This window comes from Erpetoichthys calabaricus, chromosome 1, assembly GCF_900747795.2.
Source record: "Erpetoichthys calabaricus chromosome 1, fErpCal1.3, whole genome shotgun sequence".
Lineage (NCBI taxonomy): Eukaryota > Metazoa > Chordata > Cladistia > Polypteriformes > Polypteridae > Erpetoichthys > Erpetoichthys calabaricus.
This window is the reverse complement of record NC_041394.2, coordinates 329399269-329425365: the sequence shown is the minus strand read 5'-3', so window position 1 is coordinate 329425365 and position 26097 is coordinate 329399269. Positions and strand designations below refer to the sequence as shown.

General features: G+C 40.6%; 1 protein-coding gene across 2 annotated transcripts in view; it reads right to left on the bottom strand.

Moving 5' to 3' along the window:
• LOC114666093 (receptor-type tyrosine-protein phosphatase R) overlaps positions 1-26097 on the bottom strand; it is a 237432-nt gene that overhangs the window by 68835 nt on the left and 142500 nt on the right. For both annotated transcript variants that reach the window (XM_028820833.2, XM_051925459.1), the window contains one exon: positions 13372-13482. In XM_028820833.2, the coding sequence (XP_028676666.1) occupies positions 13372-13482 (111 nt within the window). The remainder of the gene's footprint in view (positions 1-13371; positions 13483-26097) is intronic.

The window sequence follows — 26097 nt, the reverse complement described above, 5'->3', positions numbered from 1 at the left end:
TCAAATTAGTTAAAGTAACAGGGATGGAGATGCCACGTTACATCTGAATGTTACTGAGCAAAGAATGCAAGTGACACAAAGTAGTAACACGTTCTCCTGTGTAATGGTAGGTTTTCACTCCTACTGTTCACACGTTTACTTCAGATTTGATAATATTAGTGTTATATTTAAATACTCTTGTAAATTACTATCATTTTCTGATCATTGTGAGAGGCCTTATAATGACATACCTTAGGGGACCCGACACCCCCCCCCAGTACAATTTGCTTTATATCAGGTCTCAGCAGAGATGCTAGTGAGCAGCACTATTTATTTTAGGTTTATTTAGCTAGCTGTTATCCAAAATCATATTTAGAAGCAATATTAGCATGTGACACTAAAGCTGCAGCTTGCTAAGTTTAGATCAGGTAGTCCACAGTACAAGGTGGGGCATAAAGATCTCCCACATTTCGAGGGAGGACTGTGCAGGCTGTAATTGGGGTAAAGAGGTGGGGTAGGTCTCATTCAGTAGGTTAGGCTCTACCGTTTTCATTACCCATCATGAGCTGGATCAGTGAACATCGGGGCTTTGTTGTTCACGAGTAGTATGAGAACAACCATTCTGTGATGGTGACGCAAAGAGAGTTCCGTACACACTTGGCGCTCAGTCAAAATGCATCTGTACCAGATTGGAAAATGATTTTGCTATGGATTTCTAATCTTCGGGAAACTGGGTCCACACTGAAAAGAAAATCACCTGGCAGACCAAGGATCGTTGGAACACCAGAAAATGTGGAAGCAGTAAGAGCATCCATTCGGTCAGAGTTTGAGGAGGATTCTGCATGTCGATTTAAAACTGCATCCTTACAAAATGATGTTGGCTTAAGAATTAAGTGAGAGATATCATGCCAACCGCAGAGCCCTAAGTGTGGAAATTCTTGAACAGGTTCCCACTCCAGCTGTTCTTCTGAGGATCACTTCCATATCAGTGCAGCCATAAACAAGTAACGATGGCCATCATTTGTCTGATTTGATTCTCAAAACCCATTAAAACAAAACTGTTTTTTATGTACTTTTCAGAAATATATATATATATTCGTTCATTTTTTATACCCTTTCAAAATGTGGGAGATCTTTATTCCCCACCCTATACATTCAGTTTGAGACTAGGGGTCCTCACTTCGTATGAATTTTGTATCATCTCAAGATTTTTCTTGTCAAATAACCAATTATATACTTGTATCTTTGAGGGATTTTATGTACCCCAAGAATGTGCTCTTTGAAGATTGCATCCTTGCTGAAAACAAAAATCCCTGACCTGAGTGCCCACCACTAAGGGTAAAGTAAAGTGAAGAAAGCATCACACTCTCTTACCTTTTTGTTTGAAATATTGGCCAAATTAAACAGAGATGAATGGAGCTCATGAGATGATACAATGTCATAGTGATGCTTCTGATGTTTGCTTACTGTATGTCCATTTATGGGGAGCACCAAGATTTCTTTTTCCTGAACATGGTCAAAATATTGTTAGGCCTCTCCTCAGGGTAATCTTCAAATTTCACAAGGCACAGCAGGTAACCAGTGCATAATTTTAGGACAGTTATTTTTTTTTCAGAAGTTCTGTAATGATTGAGGGAATGCTAAAGGTTGTGTGTTAAATTTTTAAAGAATCATATACTAATTTTACTACACAAGTGTCAGGAATTGGCTCTCTTAATTAAGAAATGGATGGGAGGCAAGCAAAGAAAAGGACTCTGTGGCCAAGTCAATGAGGAGACATATCTGACTTCTCAGTAACATACAGGCTGCCCCACACAAGTAATAAAAAACTGGCTTACCGGAATCTAAAACTACTGTCTTTCTGGGAAGAAGAAGCCCTGTTATTTTTTTTATTGCTGTTTAATATCATCATGTCTGTATAAAGCAATTAGGCTCAAAGACCACAGTAACAAAATGACTAATGTGATTTCTCACCTCATAACAACAGTCTACAGTGAATACCAGTTTGCTGACAATATTCAACTTTTTTAAGTGAGAGGGCAGTTAAAGATGACATGAACCACTCATCGTCACACAGGCAGTAAAGCTACAAGCTTACTAATCAAACTGCCTGGTCACTAGGGGGTCTCACTGCCTAACCTGTTGTATTAAGGTTACATTGAGAACAGACGAGATAAGCTGTCACCTCTGATTAAGAGCATTTACATATTTTCTAGTTCTAGGTTTCCAAAGCGTAGCAATATAAGAAAAAATTACCATTATCTATCTGTTTGGTGTGCACTGGATTGGTTTGTTGACAAAGGGGCATAAGTGGCACCTGCCCTGCTGCACTGGACATCAGCAGAATTTAGTTAGAAAGATAATCTGAAGAAGAATTGTAACCAAAGCATCAAGAGGCGGGTCATAGCCAGGAAATTGAAAAATCTCAGTCAAGTAAGGAGGGCAGGAATTCAAAAACCAATAAATACATATGTAACCAGACCCAAATTAATAATCTTAAATCATAGTCACAAAGCAGAGTTGGAATTTATTAACCAAAAACTACTTCAGAATAACGAAGGAATTAAAGTTTTAAGGTTTGGGCTGAATCCGATCAAAAACAACCAGGAAGTGCATGACACAGCCTTTTAAGTTTCACCCAGATATGTTTTGTGCCACAAATGTCCGATTCATCTTGCCTAGCAACAGCATAGCAACCATCCACAAAAACCTTTCAAAATGGATGAAGCACATAAAAAATATGGCGTCACAGGAGAATGATATTTATTATTAGCATTGTTAAAAATGCATCAAGCACCAAACTAGACATAACCACAACATTCCCTGACCTCCAACAAACAAGATGTAATTAATGTTTAGTGGCTAAAGAGAATTCAGAAAAATATTAGAAACTGATCCTGAGCATGACGGCTTAGGTTGGCATGATCCATAGCTTTTCAAATATCCCACTGGTAATCACAATTTTTTGGTGGGTTAGAGTGCAGGGAATTTTACTTTTATTTTTAAAATAAACTTTATTGCGGTCAATAATAGAAAAACACCAACATATCAATATAACAGACAACTTCACAAAAATTAACAGTTAATAAATACATTAGTCCATCACTACTATCTTATTACACACTTCCTACTCCACACATAAATTCAAATTACCATTTGAGATATTACAAACAATCCCCCCATCTACAAGATAGTCAGGATTGGGGCACTGACCAAAAAATAGGAGACAGACCTGGAGGTGGCAGAGTTAAAGATGCTAAGATTTGCATTGGGTGTGACGGGGATGGATAGGATTAGTAATAAGTACTTTAGATGGTCAGCTGGATGATTGGGAGACAAAGTCAGAGAGGCGAGATTGCGTTGGTTTGGACATGTGCAGAGGAGAGATGTTGAGTATATTGGGAGAAGGATGCTAAAGATAGAGCTGTCAGGGAAGAGGAAAAGAGGAAGGCCTAAGAGAAGGTTTATGGATGTGGTGAGAGAGGACATGCAGGTGATGGGTGTAACATAGCAAAATGGAGAGGACAGGATGATATGGAATAAGATAATCTGCTGTGGCAACCCCTAGTGAGAGTAGCCAAAAGAAGAAGATTATTCAGTCAAATAAACAAGTACAAAACTCAATAATGTTCACATACAATTGCATCATTACATGGAAAAAAGCTTTTGTAATATTTGTTTCTATACACATTTTTTCTTTCTTCAAATGAAGTTAATAATCCACACCTTTACCCTCACCCATCTTATTAAATGCAAAGCTCAATGCATCACTTCCAGTACTCCCCATTACACTCCTCATTCTCCTCTTCCTCTTCCATACATTAATTCAAACAAGCATTAAAAACATTTCCTGACTGAAGCACACCAATGCTTTCCTTTTATTACCAATTCCGCACCAGCAAAAGGAACTGAAGAACAGCCCTATCTTACGCTAGGCATACACTGTGCAAATCTTAGAAACTGTGGTCAAGCAACTACTCACACTGCATGACAGAGTCGCCAGTTATAAAGATGTTCAGGCTGCACAAAAATGTCTGGTCTGTATTTCAGGATTCTATGCGACAGCTACAAAATTGTAACACAGCTAATGAAATATGAAAAACATGTTTTTTAAATTATGTATATGTAATTCACTTTCACATATTTTCATATCACTTTTACTGCATCTCAGTGTATAATAATGTTTGGTGTTTAAACAACATAAATTCACATTTGTGTAGATTTCTACATTTATTTTGCAATTCTCTTTGTTTTAACTTTAGTGTGTTATTGCTTTAAAGTTATTTTAGTTATTTTTTTGACCATTATATTGTTTAATGCTGTCCCATTGCTATCACATGATGCCTGGCTTTAGTGAATCATGGTATAATCACCCACGGGGAATTTAAGATTGCAGCATACTATTCCTGTTGTCCAAAATTTTGGATTCCAAAACAAAAATTTTCATGGTGCTGGTAAGAGTGGAGAAACCATTTTGTGAGTTAGGACTTTATTCGAATGAACTTTGATTTTGGTGTTTTTTTGATCTTTTATGACTTCCTGGTGTTAAGGTTTGGTCCCTTCTTAAAATTTTCCTGGTCTTTTTATGTACTTTTTGTCTTTAAGGTTTTGATTAATGCTGAATCTGATTCTATATTAAAAAAATTGTAAAATGTGCTTAAGGTGATTTGTACTGTATACTGTCACATCTTACTTGAACACCATTTTGTTTTATATAGGGAATCACCATGCTGTGCTTTCAGTTTTATTAGTATAGTTACCAATGGGGAGCATGAGCCTGTGTGTTGTCTTTGCGCAATGATCACCTCTGTGCACTGCCAGGTCATCTAAGACTGAATGGAATTTATTTTAGTATATTTTTCATCTCCAGTAAGATTTATCACTTTGATTTTTTTTTACTTAGTGACTCATTCTTGGTTACAAACTTTCACTTGTTTTCTGACTATGATTCATTTCCCAATTCCAATTAAATTAATTATTTATGCATTGTCTCTTTAAAGTCCAAAAACCTGTTTTTCCCCTTCCTAGGCATTTTCTTGGCCCATTGATCCTGAAATGAAGAGGCCAAAACTCCAACGTTGGAAATCTTAGAAAGGTTTCACCACAAAAACTAGCACCACATAAGTTTTCGGCTTGTAATGCACAATCTTAAAAGCCACTATTTTAAATACCCGTAGTGTGATTACGTCACAATATACTGTTTCTGGGCATCACGTGACATTAGTGACATTAACTAAATGGTCCCCAAACTGCCAAGATAACCATGCCTGTGATAAAGAATATAGTGTCCAAAACAAAAATAATTATGTCAATAGGTTCGTCATAATACATAAATGTAGTAATGTATAAAAATGGAAATTTAAGGTTTTAAAACCCATTATTACATCATGGCTGTGGGCATCCTAATGTGTTTAGGCCAAAAATTGTGTAATTTAACAAAAGCAAAGTAGAACTGCACACCTTAAACCATCCAGGCATATCTTTATTTTTTTATCCTGAATTATGTTTGTGAAATAATGAGTCATTTGTAAATAAAAATTCGGTAAATTGCAAAAAAGAAGGAAGATGTCAACAATAGAAAGATGGGCAAAGAACAGAGGAACAGGAAAGGTCAAGGAATTGGTGAAGTTGGTCTTTTTGATCCAACTGCTCATCTGAGCTGAAGGTTCTAAGGTTCTGAAAAATTCTACAGAGCAAATGGGTAAAGCACACATACATAACAGCAAAGGAGAAACACTCAGGTTCAAGTTCAAACAATGCATTGGCCAGCACCAGTCAGGCAAAGATGATGTAGAGTGGACAGGAAAGGAGTTCAAGATGGTGAATCTTTAATACTGGAGAAAAAGTTCATCTCAGCACAGTACTGCCAGTTAAATGTTTAAACTTTATTGAGGGATTTGTGTTATGGTTCTGCTTTCATTTTAATTATTTTTGAGAAATTTTGTTGGTAGTATGGACTTTCTGTACTCTTCATTAATTTTTTGATATGAAGAAGTCAATCCTAGCATTTGTTTTTAAGTGCTAATTTCTGTCACCATACTTTATGTGATGCCATCTTGAATCATCATGTAATTGTGACCATTGCATCGATGATGTGTTGGTATAAATTTGGTAGCTATCGCATATGAGGTAATCCCTTGGTAGATATAATTTTTCTGTTGCAATTCTCTCATTTAGTTTATCTTGTAAGACTGAAGTAATGAAGGTTTTCTTTAAGAGTTCTAACATTGGCTTAATTTCAAAGACTCCTCCTTTTGGTTTCCCCCTTTACTTTGTTGCTTGGTATGCTTGCCTTCCTGGTTTTGATTTCGGCCTCTCTGACATCTTGTTCCAGTTCTTCATTTATCATTTCCTGGGGTGTTTTCAAACTCACAATAATCTTTGGGTAACTCCATCATACTCACACTAATACACAGATGTTTTAAGATCAAAGTAATCATTTATGGTGTTGTATATATACAATTAATGTAAATATTCTTGTAAAATTTTATTGGGCAGCATAATGTGTTAGTTTTGAAAAATAAGACTTAAAGCTGTCTCCATTTTCAAATTAATAGAGAGGTGCAGGGAAATTATTTTTTACTGTGCTCGCCCTCCTACTAGAAGTCTGAAGTGGAATAACTATTAACTTCACAATGTCAGTGGCTATATGCCTTTAAATATTTTGCTTATGGAAATGTTTTACTGTTTTCAAATTAATTATAAATTCACAAAAAGCTCTTCTGATACTCAGTCACTTGTACTTGTTCTTAATAACAAACTTGTGCTAGTGTAGATCAGAAGAATCATTTTTCCTGCAGATTCGCTGGGTTTACTGGTAATGTTGTTCACAGAATATTTTTCTGAAAACTTGGCATGTGCCTGGTTTAGACAAAGTATTTTTTTTCTTTTTTCTAGTGTCCTTTAATGCTTTAAATTGCAGAACTGTAGTAGCCAATGCTGAATGGAACAGCCCCTGGAGTACAGAACACTAAACCTACTAGCGGGCTAATAGTTTAAGCACAAAATACAAACAAAAAAGAAAATTGGAAATATGTCAGCGTATTCATGTCTTAAAGGTAATATCTCATTGTATGGATGATATTAGATAGATAGATAGATAGACAGACAGACAGACAGACAGACAGACAGACAGACAGACAGACAGACTGACTGACTGACTGACTGACTGACTGACTGACTGACTGACTGACTGACTGACTGACTGACTGACTATCTATCTATCTATCTATCTATCTATCTATCTATCTATCTATCTATCTATCTATCTATCTATCTATCATATAGTGCCTTTCTTATCTATCTCTCTATCCTATATATCTATTATATAGTGCCTTTCTTATCTATCTATCTATCTATCTATCTATCTATCTATCTATCTATCTATCTATCTATCTATCTATCTATCTATCTATCTATCTATCTATCTATCTATCTATCTATCTATCTATCTATCTATCTATCTATCTATCTATCTATCTATTTAGTAATCCCAAGGGGAAATTCACAAGAAAATAAAGTAGAAAGATAAAGTCGTACACGGAGCTGCTGGAAAGGTTGCCACTTGCGGCAGCACCTGAGTCATGATTGCATATTGGGAGTATGTGAGCCAGCCTGCTTCCTTAATAATATTACCCAGAGTGGTGTGTAGTTCATGCAAACAGGAAGGAGGGAAGAATCCATGTTGCACATATTTAGTAACAGTGGCAGCCCATAACTGAATGAAAAATCAATCAAGAGATCTCCTTACTGTCCTTTTGGTTTCTCCTAGACAGCAATTAGATCAGGAAGAAATAAAATGATGGAGACACTGTCTTTTGTCTCCTGTTTCTCAAATTTTTCTCCTGAGAAAAAATAGCCTGGTAGTCTCACAAGGGTCTCTTCTTGAGATCTCAGCAAAGTCACGGTCTCAGATTTTGCAAGTAGTGTCTTGACATTTATTTTTATTTTTTTCAGTTTGATAATATTTGCATTGTGTGCTCAGAAAGATATGGTGAAATGTATTGACGGATGCTTGTTGTAATAAAACAGCAAGCACATCAAGGGGGAAAATGAAGAAACTGTGCTTTGCGGTTCGAGAAAATTGAGTACCTGTTGTTGAATCTATGGTGGAGCAAGATTAATGAATTCATGCAGAGTGTTCTCAATTGTAATACTATTCATTATATCCCAGGGAGGCACAGTAACACAGTGGTTAGTGCTGATGCCTCACAGCTCAGGGCCACCTTTTTGGCCACAATAATTGGTCCAGGATAGTTGGAAGATATCAGGGACACTTAAAAGAACATTGAAACATTAAAATCCACTCAAAACTTGCTCCGATTCTCCTTCCCCTTTGATTTCAATGCATTCTGCTGAGTTTGGTGAAGTTACCCAAAATTTTTCTGCGATTTCGCTGAACTCAAGGCGATAGAATCCAAAATGGTTTGCTTATCACTAGGACTCGGGTCATAGTCCTTAAATCATCAGGCTGCTTCAGTTTGTGGAATTAATTAATATTTATTTGCAGGCTACAGTTCAGACTCAGTTTTTATTGTTTCAATTAAAAAGTCAGATGCAGTTCTTTAAAATGAGGCCCACACAGGTCTCTTCCCAAAGACATGCACATTGGGTTTACCTGCCAGCTCTGAGAGGTAGGGTGTATGGATAAGTGCAGGTGCAGTGGAATGGAGTGGAGTTCTGCCAATAGTTACCTCCCGCCTTGCAGCAGGTACTACTATGACCTTAAAGTGAATAATAGATGGAAAACTAAACTAGACAGGCTGTAGAATTTGGATTGATTGATTTATAAAATGATTGGATAATAATAATAATAATAATAATAATAATACATTTTATTTATATAGCAACTTTCCCATGCTCAAGGCACTTCACAGAGTTTAAGAAAGAATGGCAGAGTATACAGTATATAGCATTGTACTAAACCAGATAAATAAATAAAGAAGAGTAAGATAGTAAATTCAGAGAAAAGCCTAACAGACAACATAATTGATGGTCTAGCACACACATGTACAGGTTACATGAGCATCTTGACAGAGAGTTAAACTGAGAGAAGGGTAATAAAGTCAAGTAGAGCTAAAAGCCTTCCTGAACACATGTGTTTTGAGTTGTTTTTTAAAAGAATTCATGGAGTCAGCTGACCTGATTAATTTCGGTAGGTCATTCCAGAGTCTCGGCGCTATACAGCTGAAGGCCCTGTCACCCATGGAGTGTAGATTAGTGTGGGGTACAACAAGATTACCAGAATCAGAAGACCTTAGTGGGCAGACAGATCTAATTATGCAACTGTTCGACTGACAACTGTCTCCTGCCATTTTGGAATGCATGGCAGGTGCTGCCATCTATCAGCAACAAAAAGAATTTTAAGTGAAATCTCTATGTGCAGGACAGGTGCTGTGAATTCTCTATGTAATAAACTTAAGTTATAGCGTAATGAAAATTGCATAATTAGATCTGGACCACCCTATAGATGTTAGGAAGCAAGCCAACATGCAGTTTGTGTCAGCATTGCAGGCAGATTGGCTCTGTTTGATGGAAAAGCGCAAGGTTAGTGTTCAAATTTCCATCATATGACCTTAAGCTAGTCATCTGAGCTTCAAATATTCACATTGTACTGTACAGCATATGAGCTTAGGGCCTGTACTAATTCTACACAGCATTTATAAGAGAGCAGGATTGGTTACCTCTACTAATTTACTGTGTGAGTCGTTACACAGACTTCATATGTGTTAAAATCATAATTTTCTCATTTCCTATCCTGCTTTGTCCTGAACAGGGTTGCGGGGGTCTGCTGGAGCCTATCCCAGCTAGCCTAGGGTGCAAGGTGGAGAACAAATACTGGACAGGGCACCAGTCTATCATAAGGCACACACACACAACCACACACTGACCAATTTAAAAACGCCAATTCACTTAAGCTGCATGTCTTTGGACAGTGGGATTAAACTGTAGCACCTGGAGGAAACCCATGCAGACACAAGGAGAACATGCAAAATCCATACAGGGAGGTCCTGGAACACAAACCCAGGACTCTTTACTGCGAGGCAGCAGCACTATAACTGTGCCACTGTTCCGGCCATTGTTAAAATCATCATCTTAAAAAAATAAATGAATATATTAACTATTTAATTAATCAACTCATAAGGCAATTTACTAAAAACAAAACAAAAAAGGTATCTGTAGAGGCCATGATGTCAGTCAAGCATTGCACTGTGTGTTAACTTGGGCACTGTATACATTTAAGCATTGTAGAAGATACTCCTATTGCTTATTATGGATGAGAGCTCAGAACCAAAATGTGAAGTAACTACAGCTGGGCAACAACATGGGTGGAAACTGAAAAGGCCGCTTTCATGTCATCGTGTTATCAGCCATTGTCCAAACACTCCCCGTCCAGGCACTCGGAGAAATGCAGATGGCTGGCAGTGTTAGAGACTGCACTATGTCTTTCAGCCACTAGGTGGCGGCTGAAAATGCATGAATGGTCCTACTGGGGTCCTTCTATTTGCAGGTAGGGGCAAACATTCTAGGACAGCAGTGTCAAACTCAAGTCCTGTATGCCCCCAGTTGCTGCAGGATTCCATTTTGCTCAGTTTCTTAATTAATATTAAATTCCTGCTATTATAAGGACACACCATATTTTCTTTTGCCTTTATTTTAACTGACTTTCTCTCTTTTAAGACTTGCAACCCCTACTTCGTTCTTTTTTTTTTTTTTTTAACCAGCAACCAAACAATACTGAGAACCAAAACTGAGCAAAGGGGTGAGTAGCTCGCTCTGGGGTCTGGAGGGGTCATCAACTTTGCTCCAATCAAATTCTTAATTTGAAGCCACTTCTTGCTGTAAATGAAAAGCCTTCTTCACTTTCTCTTAGTGCTTTCATTTTCTGACACTTTCCCAGAACTGCTTATTTTCTTTGTTTTGTAGACCGGAGTGGACGAATATTATTAACAGATGCTGAGTATACTTGCAATTGCACTGTACAGGCTTCGTGATTGTAAATGGTGCTCACTAGGATGAGTGCCATGTATATTTAATCACCACAGCACAGGAGTACTGCTTTTCAAAAACAAGCTATAAAAAATCTATGAATTACCTCAAACTAATAAACTAATTTTCATTGAAAGGTGCTGCATAAAAAAAGTTTTATTTCTTTTACTTTCTCTCAAGTAGTGTTCAGGGAGTGGACTGGTACATTATTCTCTAAATAGAAATTGAACTGATTTGCTTTAGCTGCTCATGGAGATTTGCTTCTTTTCTTTTTTTTACTAATGTTAATTCAGCAGATGACAATGAGCGCACAGAGTCATCGACATTATAGGCATAATTGTAGGTCTCTAATTCATTCAACCATTTCTTGAACTCACCTGTTCCTATTTTTCTTTTCACATATTTAAATTGTATGATCTGCGGTGGGTTGGCACCCTGCCCAGGATTGGTTCCCTGCCTTGTGCCCTGTGTTGGCTGGGATTGGCTCCAGCAGACCCCCGTGACCCTGTGTTCGGATTCAGCGGGTTGGAAAATGGATGGATGGATGGATGAAATTGTATGATAGGCATTAAAATGCACATGAGAACATGTTAGCTTTTTATCTCTTCTCTCACTTTCAGTCTCATTGTTGTTTGGCTGTTGGGTAAAAAAACCACATAACTAAGGTTTCAGAAACATAGGAAGGAAATCCTTAAAAATGAAGAGAAAAACATAAATGGCCTATTAGCAGCAGGAATTAGTTACTAATTAATGAAGTGGTTGGAGTAAACACCAGAAGTCACTATGGCCCTCCAGGATCTGAGTTTGACAGCGCTGGTTTAGGAGGAGCAGTCATCCCTGCCTGGAGGTTTATATGCAAAAATGCCAAGCATCACAGAACACAGTGGCCTTAGAGCCTTTAAAAGGGAATTCAGGACTGGCCCACGTTGAACTAAAAGGTGTAAATTGCTTTGGTCACTATTGCTAGGGTGTTGTACCGTGTTATCCATTATGAATGTAGTGAGAAGTCAAGCAAAATTACACCTTTTATTGGCTAACTAAAAAGATTACAATATGCAAGCTTTCAAGGCAACTCAGGCCCCTTCTTCAGGAAAGACGTAATCACTTTGGTCACTATGAAATTCATCGTATTCCATTAATATGTGAAAATGCTTTGCTCAAAGAAAGCAGTGAGTATATTAGCAGTGAGCATATTAGAAGTTGCACTGAACAGTCATTGAGATTTTAAATGGAGGTCACTAAGACGGGTGCTCTATTTTTTAATAATCATGCTAGCAACTGACACAGCACAGGAGTACTGTTTTTCAAACAGAAGCTATAAAAATATGTCTGAATTAGGCTGTACTAATAAACTGGTTTTCAAAGAAAGGTGCTTTATAAAAAAAGTTTGTTTCCTTTATTTTGTCATATGCAGTGTACTATTTCTGTTCAGGGATTGAACTGGTACATTATTCTCTAGAGAGAAATTGAACTGATCTTTTTGTTTTCATTTTTTAATATTACTTCAGCAGATGACACATAGAGTCACTGACATCACAGACATAATTGTAGGTCTCTAATATATTTCCAACAGTTCTTGAACCCAACTGTTTCTTACTGAGTGATGGACCCACACTGGGCACATAGCAAGAGTCGACTATGACAGACTGTCCAAAATCTTACATATTAAAAGAATGCCATCAAAATGGAATAAAATAAGAGGCAAATAGATTGTGCCCTTTAAAGGTAATGTATTAATATTAATCAATCTATTGATCATCCAATGTTTATAATTTCTCAAATTTGCTCTTCCACATCTAGATCATGGAGATCATTGGGTCAATGTTTATATTATATTGTGTTTTTCATAATGATCACCAACACAATGCCCTCGAGAAAATAAGATCAGATGGGTGAACACAAGTGTCAAACCTGGGATGAATAAAAGCTAGTAAAGCGGAAGTCCACAAGAGTCCACAGACAGTGAAAGATGACAGCAGGGCAAGCACCTGGTATACTATAGTCCTTTGAGAAAGAAATGAACTATGCAAATAGATCACAAAAAGTCCCACTCATTTTTATACTTTGAAATTTGAGCCTTCAGAAAACAAACCATCACAAAATAGTGAAGGCTAAGATTAGAACATCAATGAAACTTCAGATGAAACTAAGAGATACAAGGCTTCAGAAATCAAACCCAGTCTATGTCGATGGACTGCACAGCAGGGTCACATAGAAAACAGTCTGGTCCAAGAGAGCCTGATGGACAAGCCCAGAAAGAAAGGTCAACAGAGAGCACAACTTCATAACAGTTACAAGAGTGAAGGCCAACCTGGATGCATCAAATGTAACCAGACAAGCTGTCCAAATAAGAGACTGATTGGGATGTAAAGCAGCAGCCGACTTCTTGGCCAGGCCACTTACCATGAGACAGGTGATGATTATCACAAAGATGGTGAGGAATATGACCATGGCGTAGAATCCTTCCTTGGTCCACACTCTGTCCCTCTCATGCTGTCCCTGCAGAACGTTCTTCTGAAAGACAAGAAGTTCAGGGTGAGCTGCAGCAGCTTAGGCCAAGTGACCAACCTGCACAGGCCATACAGATGGGGCGGAAGTGCCTCATGCCGGCTGATCTAACCCTTGAGAGACGTGCCGGCTGCCTGGGCCTGGAGGTGTGTAACCACACTGATTACTGTCTCTGCTCCGCATGTGTGCGCCGAAGAGGAAAACACCACCTAATGAGCAGGTTGCACTTCTGTGCCGCTTGTCCCCTCCCTTGGCAGCCTATGCCGCCCACGCACACACACCGAGACACACCCCCACCGCCCTGCTTACATCTCTCTCTCTCTCTCTCCACAAGTTACAGAAGGTCAGAGCAATTCATGAAAACAGCCCAGCGGCTCGCTGTCTATGATGACGGCTCAACTTCGTCATTTTAAAACCCCAATTAGCGGAACACTAAGCCTGGCCAGATATAACACAGCCTCTGGGGGCTCTGGGGTTACTATGGGACAAAGGGACTCCCTCTATATGGTGCCACTCTATTCAGTGGATCCCCGAGCCTTCCACACGTATTCCCCTTGGATGTAAAGCATGCACTTTCTTTTATTTTAGGAGAGCCCAACAAAACAAAACTCTACACAAATGAGCACATTCATTCAGAACATTTTTCTCTACTGTACAGAAATGTGTTGTAAGAAGATTGCCCTTTATGCCATATAGCATCTTTTTCAGTGCTGGCATGCCCAACCTTCCATTATAAGAAAGGAAAGTTCTGTTTGTTTCATGGGGCAGCTTTTGAGAATGTGACACACTTTTTAAACAAACCTTAACATTTTCAAACCTACTTAATGCAATTCAGGATTGCAGTGGGCCAAAGACTACCCCAGCAGCATCAGGTACATGGCAGGAGTCAACAGAAACAGGCACCAGTCTGTGACAGGACCCACATTCACACACACAGACAAAGTGTGAATAATTAAAACACAAAATATAAGTTGAAAGAAAGAAAGAAAGAAAGAAAGAAAGAAAGAAAGAAAGAAAGAAAGAAAGAAAGAAAGAAAGAAAGAAAGGTAATTAACAATCAGTGACTTTTATGCATATGCAGTGTATTCATAGTATGGTGCAGTTTAAATTATTTTATATGTGTAATTCATGCTAGTCTAAATAAACTATTTCATGATTGACAAATGTATGACTCCTGACTCACTTAATGACTCATTTTTAAGAGAAAAGACAAAATATTTATTCACTTTGTATATTGTTTAAAACACATATGGTTCAATGCATTGCAAGGAAACATTTAACACAAAGGCCAAAATACTGAAAAAACAAGCCAGCACCTTTAGCTGCCATTGCCGTAGCCTGGTGTCTTTCTGTGCTGAGTATAAATGTTCTACTGTGTTCTTCTGATATTTCTTTTGAAAAACCTCTGGTCCTTGTCCAGTAAAACTGTGTGTGTTTCAGCTTATAATCTAGTATGAGTGCACATGTGACCGTGTGAGCACATATATATATGTGTGTGTGTGTGTGTGTGTGTGTGTGTGTGTGTGTGTGTGTCAGAACAGGTCATTCACTTGAAACTAAGCACATTTAGGTCTGGCCAATACTTGGATGGGAGACCAACCAGGAAAAGCTTGGGTTGCTGCTGAAAGAGGAGTTGGTGAGGTCAGCAGGGGGCGCATACCCTGTAGTCTGAATGTGGATCCAAATGCCCCAGTGCAGTGATGGGGATATTGTGCTGTGTAAATGGGATCTTCCCTCAGATGACATGTAAAACTGAGGTCCGGACTCTCCGTGGTCATTAAAGATCCCTGGGCAACCTTCATAAAGAGTAGGGTGAATCCCGCTATCCAGGCTAAATTGGCCACCACAACTTAGTCAATCTGCCCCTTAATCATCCCCTGTCTGTAAATGGCTCTCTCCCTCACCACTTCACTGTCTAACAGGTAATGTGTGGTGAGTGTACTGGAACAAAATGGTTGCTGTCACATCATCCAGGTGGATGCTGCACATTAGTGATGGTTGAAGTGGCTGTTCACTCACTGTGTAAATAGCTTTGACTAGTGAGGATAAGTATTATGCAATTGTAATGAATTATTATTATGATTATTATAATTGTGAAAGCAAGAATGTGTTTTCAAGGTGGACAATCCAGATTTGTTTTGCCTTATCTCTGATGTTGCCTGTATAGGCTTCAGTGCCTTATAATGATATCTAGCAAAGAAAGAGCTGGCTGGAGAAACTGAATATGCAACTTACAGTACAACTCTTATTTTTTTTATATTCTTCATTTTTATTCCTTCATTTGCACTGAGTTGTTTGAATTTGGTTGTCCTGAACCGTGTTCTTGTTATTTTAATCCTGTTTTTGTTTCCCCATTGTCAGCCATGTCAGCACACACGTCCCTCTGTACCTCAGTATTTCTCTCTTATTTGTTATTCCATCCAAGCGTCTCGTTTATCACTTTGAGCAATCGTGCGAGGAAGCACGTGTTAAGTACTCTTAATGGTCAGGTGGTGTGTGAGTGCTGAAGACCAGCTGGAATGGCTACTGGGGAGTAAAAAAAACACCATACATCCTAGACACAGTGGCATAATAAAACACTCCCAAAAATGTTCTGTGTGATACAGACGATGTGGGGGTGAGATACAGAAAAGGCACTAATTATATAAACTAAACTTCATTGATGTATCCATCATTAGCATATTAAGGCATTCAGTCACATCAAAGCTCAATGATTCTGCTACAAAAAATATTGAAGACGTTTGGTCATGTGGTGGTTAGCAGTGCTGTGTCCTGACTTCAAACTTTTGCCCAAGCAATGTCTGTGTGGAGACTACATCAGCATTTCTCAACCTTTAAGTATTTGCGACCCGAGTTTTCATAACAGTTTTAATCGCACCCCCCCCCCCCACTTAATGTTTTTTTGAAACTCTAATAACATTTTTTCCTATATTTTTTGCTGCCAATACACCGCAACATTCACGCTCCCTTTTTTGTTACTTTGGGCATGCCCCACAGTTTGAGAACCGCTGGACTACATGATGTTCCCATGTCCACATGAAGGTTGCTTCAAGCACTCCTTGGTTCATCTCAGAAATGTACATGTTAAATTACTTTGTGATGCTAATAATGCCTGATGGTGGATCTGTACCCTATAAGGGATCAGTGCGTTTTATATTGTGTATTGTTCATTTCTTTCTTCTTTATTTGTCTTAAATATGTGAATAGCAAGCTGATGTGAAGAGCCAAATTAAAAAAATAAAAAAATAAACACATCTGGGTGTTTGAATTCTTGGGAACCGTAAAGCTTCTTTAGTTATGAAGACGCAGCCATGTAGGTGGAGGTTGAACACTGGAAACGATGGCACTAGGAGAAGAAGCATAGGTAGGGCAGATCCAGATGATTCCATATCAATTATAGCTTGAGGCACTCCATTTGTTTTCATATTTTTGATTACAATCAAAATGTAACCAGTTAGGCTGCTTACTCTGAGTTGAAGGAAGGCACTGAACATGTAATCACATGGAGTACTGTGCAAAGTCTTGCATTCTCACCATTCCCTGACTCCCATGAATTAGAGATTTTGACATGGAAAAAGTGCTATATAAGTAAAGTACTTATTTATTTATTATTCTGTTTCTTCTCAGGGGCGGCACGGTGGCACAGTGGGTAGCACTGCTGCCTCGCAGTTAGGAGACCCGGGTTCGCTTCCCAAGTCTTCTATGCGTGGAATTTGCATGTTCTCTACATGTCTGCGTGGGTTTCCTCCGGGTACTCTGGTTTCCTCCCACAGTCCAAACACATGCAAGTTAGGTGCATTGGCGATTCTAAATTGACCCTAGTGTGTGGATGTGTGTGTGTGTGAGTGTGCATGTGCCCTGCCCGGGGTTTGTTTCCTGCCTTGCGCCCTGTGTTGGCTGGGATTGGCTCCAGCAGACCCCCATGACCCTGTAGTTAGGATATAGCGGGTTGGATAATGGATGGATGGATGTTTCTTCTCACCTTTTGCTGTTAAGTGCAGATCTCACTAAGAGATCAAAGCAATTTACCCAACCATCTTACAAAGGATGTGTGCTGAGCCCAGAAGTGTGATTTCTTGCACTTCATTAGCTGATGGATGGCCTGGGAGCGTCTTTAGGATCTGATCAAAACCTTTCTTCAGTCTACCCAATGCTCCTATTATAACTGGCACAACTTCATTTTACAGTTCCTTAGCCTGCTGATCTCGACTTTAGGATCTTGCATTTACTGAGCTTTTCAGCTTCTTTGAACATGATGTTGGAATCATCTTTAGTGGCCATATCAATCAATAGGCAGGTTTTCTCTTTTTTGTCATTCAGCATGATATCAAGATGATTGGTTAAAATGGTCCTGTCAGTCATTATTGTATGTCCCCCATGATGATTGTATTGTTGATGTTAATGACCTTGTGTGGCTCGTGTTCCTAGAATTTACCTGACACCTAACCCCCCCAGATGTTTGCACATATTTAGATAGATAGATAGATAGATAGATAGATAGATAGATAGATAGATAGATAGATAGATAGATAGATAGATAGATAGATAGATAGATAGATAGATAGATAGATAGATAGATAGATAGATAGACTATCTATCTATCTATCTATCTATCTATCTATCTATCTATCTATCTATCTATCTATCTATCTATCTATCTATCTGTCTGTCTGTCTGTCTGTCTGTCTGTCTGTCTGTCTGTCTGTCTGTCTGTCTGTCTGTCTGTCTGTCTGTCTGTCTATCTATCTATCTATCTAGCCACCCAACAAGCACTCTGTTTCAGCCATGCTTCTAAACTCAAGGCTGACTCTGTTTATTGCTCATTAAACATGAACGTTAGGAAAGGCACGCATGCACGCAAGGCTCACAGCAGGCTCTAGTAGCTGTGATGCAAAACTGAACTTTGGCTCTTTAAAAGATAAAAGATAATTTTTTCCTTGGCTAATGGCAGGTCTGTTCATCTCAAGCTGCCAGACTGTTGAAGCTAATGACTGAAATTTTATTTTACATAGTACATTTCACAGAGCATGTCATTTTGTGACACTGCTTCAAGTGAAGAAGTGTACAATATCAAGAAAAAGATAAAACAAAAAACAAGCAAGGGAAAAACAATGAAACACGAGAAGAAATTGCACATGTGCTGACATTGGGTCTAAACTTTGCACATGTGGAAACTCGATGTCTGTCAGAGGAAGCAGAACGTGTTCATTTACCAAACAGTGGAATTGCTTATAAATGAATAAAATGAAGGAGGAGGTAGTGTGGCATTGTGTATAAGGAAACGGCCTGCAAACCTCTACTATGTGGTCCTGACCAAGCCACTTGAGATGCCTTTCCTCCAGTGGTGAAGAAAATGGATCCAGCCATGTTGACCACAGATCTGAGCTTGAGAGAGGTGCTTGCGGTACAGGAGAGTAATGAGTCAAAGCTTTGGGCTTCATTTGTAGCCTAAGGAGGCAGCTGTACAGTGAGCTCCAGTAAAGGAGCCTTTTTTCTGTTTCTTAAAGTTTGCATATTTTGATTTGATATATTTTGTTAATCCCCAAGGGGAAATTGTCTTTTTGCATAACGTTTGAGGGTCAAGGCATAGGGTCAGGCATTGTACAGCTCCCCCAGAGCAATTTTCAGTTTAAGGGCCTTTCTCAAGGGCACAATAGAGTAGGATCCCTTCTGGCAGTACCAGGACTTGAACTGGCAACCTTCAAGTTCTACCTTGGCTTCAGACAGGCAGTGTGGCCATCTGGTGGGCTGGAAAAGAGGATATCAGTACAGCCAATGTCTCCCAGTGTGACTCAGACATGAACTTGAGTACAAGTTGTACAAAATGATAAAAGCAACAGAGACATCCATGAAAGGTGCTGCATAAACAAGGTGCAAGTCATCTTACCTGAGGCCGTGTGTTGAAGGGCTCATTAACAGATCCTCAACCTGTTTTACTTGTGGGGTGAGTGACCCTGCATCAAGTGCATTTTTGCTTAATATTCATGACCTGCAGCACTGCCCTCTTTTGTGTTGCATAAGTATTATATTATATAAATGAACACAGGTTACAGAGCTCAGCTATTTTTAACAAAGCTGACTATTCACTTCTGGCACGTTTTGAGGCACAATGAAAATAATGAAAACCTGAATGACTTCTCTGTCCCTCCGGGGCAGAGGGCAAGGGTCTGGTTTCAACGTGCCTTCAAAATGGATACCAGCACTGTGCGTGTGCTCATTGCAAATTCTCCCCATTTTGCTCGCAGCACTAATTTATTAAAAAATGGAATTTGCTGCATGCCTCTCCTCGCACGGCTTCCCTGCCTCCACTAGTTTACTTTGTTATGCCCCGCGTGATTCATTGACTTGGAGTGCTGCTCTCCTGGGCCCCGAGATTCTGACTTTGTCTCCTAAGACAAAGGAGCAAACAGGTTATTGTTGAAATGAGTCATTGCCTGGAAACCATTACTTGGAAAACAAGAAAGAAAGTAGGAGTAAATACCAGCAATCGGAATGAAAATGCATTTAGAGCAGGGTCGGCAAAGATATGAATATGCACTTCAGGAATCCACCGTGATTAAAATTTAAACTTGCATTTGTAAATAATGTCACAGGAACGCCACACAAGGACAGAACAGACCAAGACATGTTAATGTACATTATCGCACCCCTAGTGTGCATATTACATAAACACGCTATCACATTACTCTGACACACTACACTCACTGGCCACTTTATTATGTACACCTGTTCAACTGCTTGATCTAATCAGCCAATCACATGGCAGCAACTCAATGCATGTAGGTCTGTAGACATTGTGAAGACAACCTGCTGAAGTTCAAGCCGAGCATCAGAATGCGGTAGAAAGGTGACTGAAGTGACTTTGAATGTGGCGTGGATGTTGGTGCCTGACTGGCTGGTCTGAAACTTTCAGAAATTGCTGATCTACTGGGATTTCCACACACAACCATGTAAAGGGTTTACAGAGAATGGTTCAGAAAAGGAAAAATATCCAGTGAGTGGGAGTTCTCTGGGTGAAAATGCCTTTTTTTATGCCAGACGTCAGAGGAGAATGGCCAGACTGGTTTAAGCTGATAGAAAGGCAACAGTAACTCAAATAACCATTCATTACAAGCAAGGTATGCAGAAGAGCATCGCTGACTGCACAACACATCGAACCTTGAAGCAGATGGGCTACAGCAGCAAGAGACCACACTAGGTACCACTTCTGTGAGCTAAGAACAGGCAACTGAGGCTACAATTCACATGGAGTCACCAAAATTGGACAATAGAAGTTTGGAAAAACATTGTCTGGTCTGGTGAGTCTCGATTTCTGCTGCGACATTCAGATGGTAGGGTCTACAACATGAAAGCATAGATCCATCCTGCCATGTATGAACGGCTCAGACTAGTGCTGTAATGGTATGGGGGATATTTTTTTTTTTTACACTTTGGGCCCCTAAGTACTAACTGAGCATCATTTAAATTCCACAGCTTGCCTGAGCATTGTTGCTGACCATGTCCATCCATTTATGACGTCAGTTTACCCATCTTCTGATGACTACTTCCAGTAGTATAACGTACCATATCACACACCTCAGATCATCTCATGTTTCTTGAACATGATAATGAGTTCACTGTACTCAAATGGCCTCCACAGTCACCACATCTCAATTCAATAGAGTGCCTTTGGGATGTGGTGGAGCGGGTGATTTACATGATGGATGTGCAGCTGGCAACTTATCTGCAACTGTGTGATGCTATCATGTCAATATAGACCAGAATCCCAGAGGAATGTTTCCAGCACCTTGTTGAGTTTATGCCATGAAGAACCTGGTACTAGTAATGTGTACCTAATAATGTGGCCAGTGAGTTTATAATGAAAGTGTGCATGGTCTGTATATAAAATTTTATTTCAGATCTAAGACACCTAAGAGTGAAAAAGAGGAAAACTTAGTCTGTCAGATAGTTGCACATCTCCTGTTATGTACAACAAATATTTTTCTTGCAAGAAAAGATTCAGCTTTACAAGACTTAAATATCTGGTGTCAGAATTGGAAACAGCTCAGTGCTGCTGTTTCATTTCAGATTAAAACTTCCAGATATTAGTCTAGTATTTGGTAAAGGGTCCCACATTTCTTTGAGTGTCTCTTTCAGCACAGCTAAATGGACCACCACCTGATCAAGGTATCATGCAGCCTGCTGTGTTTATGGAATGAATGGCAGATGTCCCAGGTGTCCGACCACATCACCACAATCATCTTCAATTTCTTCCATGTGAAGCCTGAAATAGAACATCTGTGTTAGGTAGAATGTGGGCTGGGAGGTCTTTTGGCCTTGAAACCCCTGCAGATTTTGTTTTTTGTGTCTCCACTCTAACTGGAGTTTTTTTGGTTTTTGTTTTGTTTTGTTTTTTTCTGTCCCCCTGACCATTCGACCTTACCTTTTACTTTGTTACATACTGTATACCATTATTGTATACACTAATCTTGTTTGTTCATGTTTTATATTAACTTCATTTTATTTTGTAAAGCACTTTGAGCTACATTGTTTGTATGAAAATGTGTTATATAAATAAATGTTGTTGTTGCAGAGCTCTGACAAGGTGAGCATCTCATTTTTACTGTGTTGATCTAGAAAGAAGAGAAATTTACTATTAGTGATGAGCAAAACAGTACAGTTTTATTTCGCATAGAGTTTGTGAAACTGACCCTAAAATGTTTTGCAATTGCAAAACATGACACTCACTAAATTGAGGATTTGGGTGATGAGGGTTATTCTGCTGCCCAAACTGTGGTCTGCTTCCTTGCCCCAGGTAAATGGATTTAGCAGTGCTCTCTAGCCATTTCTACACCATGTCCCTGAATATCCATCCATCCATCCTCTTCCGCTTATCCGAGGTCGGGTCGCGGGGGCAGCAGCTTGCGCAGAGATACCCAGACTTCCCTCTCCTTGGCCACTTCTTCTAGCTCTTCCGGGAGAATCCGAGGCGTTCCCACGCCAGTCGGGAGACATAGTCCCTCCAGCATGTCCTGGGTCTTACCCGGGGACTCCTCCCGGTTGGACGTGCCCGGAACACCTCACCAGGGAGGTGTCCAGGAGGCATCCTGATCAGATGCCCGAGCCACCTCATCTGACTCCTCTCGATGCGGAGGAGCAGTGGCTCTACTCTGAGCCCCTCCCGGATGACTGAGCTTCTCACCCTATCTTTAAGGGAGAGCCCAGACACCCTGCGGAGGAAACTCATTTCAGCCGCTTGTATTTGCGATCTCGTTCTTTCGGTCACTACCCATAGCTCATGACCATAGGTGAGGGTAGGAACATAGATCGACTGGTAAATTGAGAGCTTTGCCTTACGGCTCAGCTCCTTTTTCACCATGACAGACCGATGCAGAGCCCGCATCACTGCGGACGCCGCACCGATCCGCCTGTTGATCTCATTCTTCCCTCACTCGTGAACAAGACCCTGAGATACTTGAACTTCTCCACTTGAGGCAGGATCTCGCTCCCAACCCTGAGAGGGCACTCCACCCTTTTCCGGCTGAGGACCATGGACTCGGATTTGGAGGTGCTGATTCCCAGAGAGAGCTGAAGATCACGGCCTGATGAAGCAAACAGGACAACATCATCTGCAAAAAGCAGTGACCCAATCCTAAGTCCACCAAACCGGACCCCCTCAACACCCTGGCTGCGCCTAGAAATTCTGTCCATAAAAGTTATGAACAGAATCGGTGACAAAGGGCAGCCCTGGCAGAGTCTAACTCTCACTGGAAACAGGTTCGACTTACTGCAATGCGGACCAAGCTCTGACACCGGTTGTACAGGGACCAAACAGCCCTTATCAGGGGGTCCGGTACTCCATACTCCCGGAGCACCCCCCACAGGATTCCCCGAGGGACATGGTCGAACGCCTTTTCCAAGTCCACAAAACACATGTAGATTGGTTGGGCGAACTCCCATGAACCCTCCAGGACTCTGCTAAGGGTGTAGAGCTGGTCCACTTTTCCGTGACCAGGACGAAAACCACACTGTTCCTCCTGAATCCGAGGTTCGACTATCCGACGGACCCTCCTCTCCAGAACCCCCGAATAGACTTTTCCAGGGAGGCTGAGGAGTGTGATCCCTCTGTAGTTGGAACACACCCTCCGGTCCCCTTCTTAAATAGGGGGACCACCACCCCGGTCTGCCAATCCAGAGGCACTGTTTCTGATGTCCATGCGATGTTGCAGAGACGTGTCAACCAAGACAGTCCTACAACATCCAGAGCCTCGAGGAACTCCGGGCGTATCTCATCCACCCCCGGGGCCCTGCCACCAAGGAGTTTTTTGACCAACTCGGTGACCTCAGTCCCAGAGATGGAGGAGCCCACCTCCAAGTCCCCAGGCTCTGCTTCCTCATTGGAAGGCATGTTAGTGGGATTGAGGAGGTCTTTGAAGTACACCCCCCACCAACCCACAACATCCCGAGTCGAGGTCAGCAGCGCACCATCCCCACCATATACAGTGTTGACACTGCACTGCTTCCCCCTCCTGAGATGCCGGACGGTGGACCAGAATCTCCTCGAAGCCATCCGATAGTCGTTCTCCATGACCTCCCCAAACTCCTCCCATGCCCGAGTTTTTGCCTCAGCAACCACCGAAGCCGCATTCCGCTTGGTCTCCCGGTACCTATTAGCTGCCTCCAGAGTCCCACAGGTCAAAAGGGACCGGTAGGACTCCTTCTTCAGCTTGACAGCATCCCTCACCGCCAGTGTCCACCAACGGGTTCGGGGATTGCCGCCACAACAGGCACCGACCACCTTACGGCCACAGCTCCGGTCAGCCGCCTCAACACGGCACGGAACATGGCCCATTCAGACTCAATGTCCCCCACCTCCCTCGGGACACGGTCGAAGTTCTGCCGGAGGTGGGAGTTGAAGCTACTTCTGACAGGGGGCTCTGCCAGACGTTCCCAGCAGACCCTCATAACACGTTTGGGCCTACCAGGCTTGACCGGCATCCTCCCCCACCATCGAAGCCAACTAGTTGTAAACATATTTTTGCCAAGTGAAAGTACAAGCTTGTCTGCAAGTTAATTTCTGCACGGACTGTTTCACTGTTTTGTTATTCACCACAAACAGAGGTGTGGAAATGGAAAGGGATGAATTTTAATGTCAATGTGGGCTTCATGAAAAAGCAGTGGAGATATAGCGGTGAGTTCTTCACTGGAGGAAACCAGAATGACAACCATTAAATAAGAGGAGCATGAAGCGCAGGCACACACCTAAGTATTACTCTGTGTTTTAGTATTAACGTACACACTCGTGGATAAGTTCTCCCTGGATAAGTCAGGACTTGACTTTATCATATAATTTCTGGTATTTTATAATGTCGGTCATATAAGTCGAATGCGGAAAACTCACGCTATTGGTCCAAGAGATTATGATATGCTAACGCTCACCTGAGAGAGTAACCACGGAGCACACTTTCTATGTATTGTGCCTACGTCACCATGTCATACCCAAACTATTCCGAAGCAACGTTTGCACGGATTTGTGTTTTTTGTACCTCACACCCTCATACACCTTTATCGTAACAGCATCCCTTATCTATGAAGGAGCGTTCGATCGGAAGAAAACAGGAAGCTTGTTTTAAATTAAAAGTCATTGAAGAAAGAAAGAAATTGGTAACTGCACTGCTGCAACAAAATTCGATGCATCTGAGAAACTGATATGAGATTGGAGGAAGCAAGAAGATGTAAAAAAAAAAAATTTAAGTGCTGCATTTTTGAACGGGCATATAAGTTGGGGTCTGATTTTATTATCGATGTTTCGGGTTTCAAGACCCGACTTATACATGAGTATATACGGTATATAAGGTAGATTAAGTAACAGTAACAGTAGTAATGGGTGGCACGGTGGTGCAGTGGTAGTGATGCAGTCTTGCAGTAAGGAGACCAGGGTTCATATCCCCGGCCTTCCTGTGTGGAGTTTGCATATTTTCCCTGTGTCTGTGTTAGTTTCCTCTGGGTGCTCTGGTTTCCTCTCACAGGCCAAAGACATGTGGCCTAGGTGAATTGATGATCCTAAATTGGCCCTAGTGTGTGTGTGTGTTCATTCTGTGATGAACTGGTGCCCTGTCCAGGGTTTGTTCCTGCCTCGTCCCCTATGCTAGCTGGGAAAGGCTCCAGCACCCCTCCTGATCAGGACTAAGCAGCTTAGAAAATGACTAATGACTGACTAAGTAATAGTATTTTCACATGTGCAGAGGGCTGTTAAAGTCTTACTTACATGTCTAACCAACATGCAACACAACACTACTCTCCTTTTCTATAATAGGCAAGAACATTTAAAAAATACAGAACATTTGATTTAGAGAAAGTGATCTGAGGTATGGGAGCACAGATTGAGCTCCATCCAGTGCCAGATTAAGACCCTCACATGCCCCTGGGTGACTTAATATAAGTAGCTCCTTAGCAGAGAGTACAGTCCTGGTAAAATGTTTGGCAGTGACACAAATGTGTTTTGCAAATGTGTTGCAAAATTTACGACTTCAGTTTTTGAGGTGGCAATTCATATTGTTTTTATATTACTGTGCAGAGTGATCAGATGCTTATTAATTCATTGCAATGAGCGTTGTTAGCATAAAAATTAGCATTTTCACT